This window comes from Tarenaya hassleriana, unplaced genomic scaffold, assembly GCF_000463585.1.
Source record: "Tarenaya hassleriana unplaced genomic scaffold, ASM46358v1 Cleome14, whole genome shotgun sequence".
Lineage (NCBI taxonomy): Eukaryota > Viridiplantae > Streptophyta > Magnoliopsida > Brassicales > Cleomaceae > Tarenaya > Tarenaya hassleriana.
In genome coordinates, this window is record NW_010964598.1 from 972,533 (window position 1) to 980,498 (window position 7,966).

Here is a 7,966-nt window from a genome sequence, read left to right on the forward strand (position 1 = left end):
TAGCCATGGCTGACCGGAAGAGAAGAGGATCGAATCGGAAGGAGAGAGAAGAGGAAATGCTAGAGATCGGAAGCCGAAGAAGAGACGAAGCAGAAGAGAAGCGTGTGGAGAAGTATCGATTTATCCGCCATGGGAGAAGGAGAGGATAATAAAAGAGAGATAAGAAAGGTGTCTGTTTCTTCTGCGTCGCCAAATATCTTCCGCTCAGTTATCTTCAACGTTAGATCCCCATCCCTCTTCCCTTCCTTTTCTTCCACCTTACTTTTATTTTCTTTTTTAATTTTATTTCATTCATATATATATATATATATATTTTTTTATTTTTGTCTTTTTCTACTCCCTATTATTCAAGATTAATCGAGACGTAACATACTACTTTAACCTGTTTATTACCATGCAAATAAATGGTTTTCATTACGATATTAGTAAAATACATGAGAATATACGCATTAACAATAAATTAGTAAAAATATAAAATAGTTTCTACAAGAAACAGTTATAAAATCGATAATATTGTTAAATATTGCGTAGTGGGTACCCTTTTTATTTTTCTGACGTAATTTTAATATTGGATCCAATGGACCAACTAATTAGTGACGAGGCAGTCATAATCAATTAAAATTTTCTGAAATAAAGACAAAAGCAACGACGTACGGTACATAAAACAAATTGATATATATATATATATATATGTATATGTATATACATATATATATATATAATACGAAAATGGTGGTCGGTAGCTCATAATTTATATGATGCGCTCGATTTTTTTTATTTTTTAAATTTTCGCAAAGAACCAAACGAAATGCCATGATGGGCTTTTGGATCAATACAAAAAAAAAAAGACACAATTTTGTGACTTTTGTCATTTATTTAAATCATTTTATATTTTCGGAGGAAGAATAAATAGCAAAATTAAAACCCTCCGATATGAAAATATTTGGGCCTACAAGTATAAAGCCCATGATTACTTCTGAAAGAGTTAAGAACCTTAGGCTCATACGACTAATTACAAAATTGCCACTCTTCCTGACCAATTTCTGTAAGAATCACACAGGAAGAACACTTAAAATAAATGAGCACAAAACAAACCGTATAACAAGATATGTTTGGAAAGAACACACAAAGAGAGTTTCTTCGTTTTCACAAAAGAAAAAAACACCCTTTAGAGAGAAGAAGACACAAGTTTCTGTCGGAGAATAAAGAATGCCTTGAAGAGCTCTGCTATACACAAACCAAAAAACACAGAGAGAGAGAGAGAGAGACAAGAACTCATCTTTAGAAGAAACCCACATCCATCATCCTAAACTCACTAACTTTACCATCACCATCACCATCACCAAGAGGTAAGAGCAAAGCAAAACCCACCAAGGAACATTCCCCGGATTCAAAGAAAAATGCCATGAAACCGAGCCCAAGAGAGTGTTTGGATGATTTCACCTGCCAACTGGACGAAGAGAAAGAACTACTACACGGGTACGGCATCCACGTTAGATGAGTCTTCACATCTCAATACAATCCCGTCCAGGCTAGCTGGGAATGTGCACCTCCTCCATTGCCAACCCGCTGCCAGTGGCTCAGCCGGTGGCACTATCATCAGCACATTATCGTTTCTCTGCACAACCCCCATTACACTCACTGTACTTCCTTCTTTCATATACCTGAAAAATGTATTCCCAACCCTGTTTTAGAGTCCTCAACACATTTTAGAAGACAACGTTCAGACCTGAATACATTATCATTTGAGTACCTCCAAGCTAAGATCACCATCAATCACTGTCTTACCTGCCCGACAATACTCCAACTTGTTGCAGCAGCTAAAGGGTCGGCCATGGAATGCATCTTACACTTGTTGGTTTCTTTTTTACAAGAATATAGTATCTAACTGTTGACTTACGGAGTTTAGTCTATATCACCTACACAGGCTCTTATTTTCTAAGCTATTTGACAAGTATATATTAGGAGAGACTATTCTTTACCCTTCTTTAAGCCGCATTGTTCGATCGTCACTAGACAGATTCTTCTGGCCCAACCACCGAACAAAGTCAGGGGAGGTTTGTTCGCTTCCAGGCTTAAAGTCGATGACAACAGAATCATTGACAAGAGGAGTGACCTTGGCACCATTCCCAGTTTTGACCAATGCTCTCAGACCCGATTGGAAATCAGAGATGTAGAAATCCACAACATGTCTCTGCAAATAGAACAGGAGAAAACGTTTATGTATTGAGCCGTTCAGGTAAGAAGCTTTGAGACGAATCACGGGACAAAGAGCATAATCTATGAAATGAATACTAAAGATAATCACTTCGAACCCCATCCACGGTAAGGATTGAAAAAACGAGAAAGACATTCGGACAACTAACCTCAGCTGATCTCAGTCCCCAGGTGAAACGGCGATGTGTAGAATTAGCTGGCTTTGAACCCCATCCACGGTATTCGTACAGACAGGTAGACGTGTACACACATCTGGGAACTCTATGGAAGGATGATTCAAGCGGCACGTTACCACAGGTGACCACCTTCAACAATAAAAACCGAAGCAAGGTCACAACCAGAGCATGCATGCCAAAGAGATTCAAAATGCATCCCGAGAGCTGAATGCCGTTGATCAATTTCTCTTTTTTCCATAATAAGTTACAGATAGCTAACTTTTGTTCCGCTAGCTCAATAATACAGTCTGTTTTATTAGATAGTAAACACTTTTCCCAAATGCATAAAGAACTGCAGCCTCTTATCAGAGCGACCTGAATATAATTTATCCTATAATCCTAGACTGCATTCCCATGGAATGAAAAATAACACGTTAAATTAAAGTAGCAACAAGAAAAACCACGCGAGTACTGCTTGGATACTTACCCCAGTGACCTTCACGTATTGACCATTTTTGGCAGTTCTAAGATCAACATCAGGATAACGAGAAACGAAGTCTGTGATACCACGTCTCCCCAAACAAATATTCCAAATGAAAAGTGTGGCAACCACCATGAACAAGACAGCCACAACAATGAGGAGGATTGGATTGTGGACTGCTCCAAGAATAAAGCCACCAGCAAGGAACCCCATTACAAATATAAGAACAACCAACCACAGCACGGGCTTTGGGAAGCTCTTCATACAAGAAAAGTCATCTTCTGGGCCAAGGGTCGTTACCGCCTGGTTGTGTACAACGGAAGACATATGTGTCTTCATCGAGCCAGTAAAATCTAACGGACCAGAAACCTTCCTAGGTGCCCCAGAGGAATTCAGAGGACCAGATGTAACGGGCCCAGATGTTATGAGACCTGTGGCTGGAAGCACAGGTATAGGGCCAGAATTTTGCCGTGTTACACCACCAGATTGTGGGCCGGATGATTTCTTTAAAGGCTCCCCATGTTTGGATAAAGGTCCAGAGTTTGTTTTCTTCATTGAAGCTGGCCCAGCAGAACCTAACGAGCCAGACAGACGACCAGTGGCATTAGGCACATTCAAACCAGACTGTGTAACCCCTACAAATGAGCCACTCCTTGAGGGAGCACCAGGTATGGGGCCAGACTTCCTTGATTTAGTCCCATCTGCTGACATATCAAACATCTTCCCCAATTCCCCTGATTTCTTGATATCACCACCCGTGTAGGGCATGGCTACTGAGCTCATTGTTGGAGTCCTTTCTTTGGGCTGCTCCGGCCGACCAGAAACAAATAGGCCATTGCTGAGCTGGTGAGACGGGTATCTTGAACCCATTTAATTTTTTCGAGAAAACCCAGAATAAGGCACAAAACGACCACCGAATCCAATATGCTGACCTAAAGATTTCAAAGTCCTGTACGAACAAAACAGGAAGAAATGAGAAAGCCACCAAGATATATGGTTCGTGTACATAGAAACAGACAGTGTTGAGTTAATGAAGAAAGTTAATGGTCAGATTGCAAAAATCATAGAAATAGAAGGGAAATACAATAATCAAAATGGAATTTAAGGAGCGTCAAAGTCCTGAGTCCACGAATGTCTAGTAACTACCTGGGAAACATTTGAAGATTCAACTTCTGCCTAATGCAGGGCCAAGCCATACAAACATCAGGAAGATAATTCGAGTTCTGCCAATTTGGCTACAGACTTGCTTTACTGAGAGGCCTTTTACACATCAGATGGTTTACCCCAAGTCATGAATTTGAAGGTTCATACAATCTTAAAGTTGGTATCAAGTCCGAAACTATCGGCCGTGGATCAAAAACAAGAAAATGTCTACAAAACATAGAGAGAAGTTGTCGCGAATAAAACAATGCTAACCCACTCATTGCTTCCATATTAACCCAGATGGTGGCATCTAAAATCCGAATCCAGTGCCCAATCTCATGGACAAAGTAACCAGAACCACCATTTGAATACCAGCAATACAATTTTCAACGGGCCATTAATCGTCAATGGATACCCTAAGTTTCTCCGCGATGACTTGTACTGTGTGAACGAGAGTATAAAAACAGTAACGATGAAAAACTCGAAATTTAAAGCTCTAAGGCACTGTCTACATTGAGCCTAGAATGAGGCACCACCCTCTCAGTCGAACAGATTCAAGCTCACTGAGGCTTTCGTATCGAACGGGCATTCCAGAAACTTCTATAGCTCCGTTTTCGAATCACACTATCAAGAATCATGAAAAACCATTCCCATGAATCGCACGGATGAAAAAGAACCATGAACAAGTATAGAGAATACAGTGGTCTGGGTCAGAACAAAACCAAAACCCTAATGACCATTTCCAAGAGTCGTGGATGATCAGTCCACTCACCATTTGAAACCCAGATACCAATTGTATCGGACCCAGCAGGATCTCGAGAATTAGAAGCAGTTTGTGTGTAAAATCAGAGAAAGTAAAGAGAAGAAGCTCAAAAGAGTAAAAACCGGAACCTAGATTGCGATTACTATCGAAACCCGAAAATAACCCTAAAAATCCAGAAGATGGTGTACCAGACGAAAACCCAAAACGCCAGAAAATCTCAAAGTGGACCAAATGATCAACCGCGAGGATTCCAGGCAGGGAAATGACAAGAGACGGTATCGATTTGTACCTGGGAGTGAAAATGTAGCTCTTATATGGAAGCCGAGAAAATTATCAGGGAAAGTAGAAGCAGTTGTCGGAGTGGCAGCACAAGAAGCAACACTGGAGAAGCCGAGATCCCATCACCATGGCTCTCTCCCCCCTCTGCGTGTGAATCCCGATCTCGATCTCGATCTCTTGGAGCCGCACCAGCTGGTTAGCTCTCTCTCTCTAAAAGAGCCAAGGTTTTTAACCTTTTTCTGTTTTATAATTGGCCACCAAACTGTGAGGGAGAAAGGAAGAAGAACGGACAACTCTGTTAGTCGGTTGTACTGTCTTAATCAAAGTTTTGCAGGTGAAAAATTGGAATTTACGGATTTTTTTTTTATAATTAAAAATTACAATTTTGTTAAAAGATGTTTAGCATTACCAGCTTGGTTTCCTTGCACTTAACATTTCCACATTGGAAAGATTTCTTTCTTGAATTTTCTGTATAAACTCGTCAATGCGTCTCCGATCAAGAGTATATTTTTACAAGGGGTGTGTTATTCCATTAATTAGTTGTTGCCGATAAAATTTATTTTGACTCTTTTTAGTACGGAAAATAAAAAATGATATTGTTGTTTTGGGATGCAATGAAATTTCTTTATTTTATGGTCTAAAACAATCACAATTTAATCTTCTTAATAAGCACATGAATTCGATGAGGATACATACGACAAACGAGATAATCTTTAACGAAAGTGATTATTATTATTATTATTTTTATCATAAAATATATTTCATAAAAAAACCGGAATACATTAATTCCGGATTATCTGTTATCATGCAATATTTTTATTTTATTTGGTGATTTGATTTAGACCTGTCGCTATCTGAATTCAATTAGATTTAGATTTTTGGTTCATCTCTGTGTTTGGATCACTGTACTAAAAACCTTTCCTTTTAAGTTAAGTAAATACGTATAATTAATAATAAATGATTGTTTGGTCACACCATTCTTTCCGACTCATAACATCCTAAATTTTTATTTATTACTTTTAAAACAGGAATTCTTTTTTATAATTTTGAATATTTGTAATCTCTCTCTATATATATAAACCATACAGATAAGGATTTCACTCCGGTATGAATAACGCAGAACCAAACTGGGATTTTGGTATTTCGTCGAACATAATTTTAGCAAACCAAACAGGTTCGGTTTATTAGAAACATACACCGGTCTGATATGTGTGTGTGTGTTTTTTTTGTGTGGAGAAAACCGAAAAAGCGACGAGGATGTTAGGACGGACACGTGTACACGACTTATCCACGTGTCCAACTGTCACCTCACCACGTGACATCTTCATCCTCTCCCCTCCCGGAAGAATCTCTTCCCCTTTCCCCGAGTCCAATCACAAAACTCTAGCGAGGGAGGGAAAAATGGCGACGAAGTTGAAGATCATTGACAAAATTTACCTTCTCTGCGTTTTTTCTTTTATCGTCCTCGTTGTCTTCTCGGCTGTTTCAGGAGATAGCGGCCCAAGAGCAGAGCCGGAGGAGAAAGCGGCGCCGTTTTGGCTGTCTAGAATCGGACAGTCTTCTCGAAATTACTGGGCAAAGCTCGCGGAGACGTTGGGTCGTGGGCATTCGTACTTTTTTCCTCCCAAAATCGAGTGAGTTCTTCCCGTCGTTCTCCTGAATCCTGTTTCGACATCTTTACGGTCACCGTGTTTCGTCCGACAAACTGGTTTTCCTGGTCGGAACGGTCATCGTCAATTCACTAGTACAGATCTCATATGTGATAATATAAAAAGAATCATCGTCTAGGTATAGTTTCAGCGGGAAAGGGGAGGCGACGGGAGGCGGTGGATCGTCGACGGCGGGAGAGAAGGTGAAAGAAGCGGCGGCGAAGAGCTTTGAGAAGAGCAAAGAGACGGTGGACGAAGCCGCCAGATCCACGGCGGAGACGGTTAAGAAGATCTTCTCCGGCGAAGAACCGTTGCGGGCCGAGCTCTAATACGTTGTGGTTTGGAGTTTTGGAGTGTCCAAGGAAGAACGATACGGCGTCGTGTTCTAGTGTGTCACATATGTTTTTTTTTTGCAGGGGCCAACATGTTTTTTTTATTGTACCTTTAATATGTGAAAATTTGAATGCAGAATGTAATTATGTGATTGCTGAGTATTTTTTTCCAGGATTAAATTAACTTAATTTGAATACAAAACGTTTAGAAAGAAATATTCTTAAACAGAGGAAATATTTATCTATATTGAAATTAACAAAATATATGAAAGTTTGCGTAGTAAAATAGAACAACTGTCCACCTTTTAGAAAAAAAATGTGAATTTAATTTAACCATTAACCAAGCTTAATTTATTTAATATTGGATAAATGGACGCAACAACAAAGAACTTATTGTAGAGTGACATGTAAAACAAATGTTTGAGGTTTTAGGTATTAAAGTTAATAGTCTTACTTTGAAATACTTTGATTAATATCCAGAAACATAATTGTTTTAATTAAAATAACTAAGAATCAATGTGCGCATTCACATGCCACCTGTCCCAGCACACTGGAAAATTCTTTCTCCGCGGGTCGGGTAGGGATTGTTACATCATTAGTTTATTATTTATATTATTGATAATGTCTGTATTTTGTATATAATGTCAATAAAATATTCTTATTTTAAAAATTTTAATTGTTGTATAAAGTCTAATATTTTTTTCCCGGAAAATAAAACTTTTAGGAAAGTGTCCTTTCCCCTTATCCGTTTGAATCCAGCGAAAGACAACATATCTTCTCCTATTTCCGTCGAACAGAAAAAGCTCTCTCTAGATGGCTCGTTTGCTTTCTCCGTCACTTTCTCTCTCTAGAATCCGTTTCGCCGCGGCTTCTTCTCTCGTCCCCTCGTCTCTCTTCGTCACCGTCCGATCTCAATCCTCCGACCGCCGCGCCAATCACGGCGGCGC

At 39.4% G+C, this 7,966-nt stretch overlaps 4 protein-coding genes across 5 annotated transcripts in view; 2 read left to right on the forward strand and 2 right to left on the reverse strand.

The window, feature by feature from the left end:
- The window catches only part of LOC104808099 (ACT domain-containing protein ACR11), a 3,864-nt gene extending 3,646 nt beyond the window's left edge, over positions 1-218 (reverse strand). The window contains exon 1 of the mRNA XM_010533629.2: positions 20-218. The gene's annotated coding sequence lies outside the window, so the exon portion shown is untranslated. The remainder of the gene's footprint in view (positions 1-19) is intronic.
- An 846-nt stretch (positions 219-1,064) lies between these two features.
- LOC104808100 (uncharacterized membrane protein At1g16860-like) lies at positions 1,065-5,293 on the reverse strand. The gene is made up of 5 exons (XM_010533630.1): positions 5,049-5,293; positions 2,860-3,802; positions 2,367-2,522; positions 1,983-2,194; positions 1,065-1,664 (listed from the first exon to the last, which is right to left on the reverse strand). Exons 2-5 carry the CDS (start codon positions 3,721-3,723, stop codon positions 1,472-1,474), a joined length of 1,425 nt encoding a protein of 474 aa, XP_010531932.1. The 5' UTR covers positions 3,724-3,802; positions 5,049-5,293; the 3' UTR covers positions 1,065-1,471.
- Positions 5,294-6,237: 944 nt separating this feature from the next.
- On the forward strand, positions 6,238-7,181 carry LOC104808101. 2 transcript variants are annotated; one of them, XM_010533633.2, is made up of 2 exons: positions 6,238-6,672; positions 6,833-7,181. In XM_010533633.2, the coding sequence occupies exons 1-2, from the start codon at positions 6,296-6,298 to the stop codon at positions 7,014-7,016; spliced, it is 561 nt and encodes a 186-aa protein (XP_010531935.1). In that variant the 5' UTR covers positions 6,238-6,295; the 3' UTR covers positions 7,017-7,181. The 2 variants fall into 2 exon arrangements, with proteins under 2 accessions (XP_010531935.1, XP_010531934.1); XM_010533632.2 differs by having other exon boundaries at positions 6,248-6,672; positions 6,827-7,181.
- Positions 7,182-7,758: 577 nt separating this feature from the next.
- The window catches only part of LOC104808102, a 2,554-nt gene continuing 2,346 nt past the window's right edge, over positions 7,759-7,966 (forward strand). The window contains exon 1 of the mRNA XM_019201961.1: positions 7,759-7,965. Coding sequence (XP_019057506.1) covers positions 7,833-7,965 — 133 coding nt within the window. The 5' untranslated portion in view covers positions 7,759-7,832. The remainder of the gene's footprint in view (position 7,966) is intronic.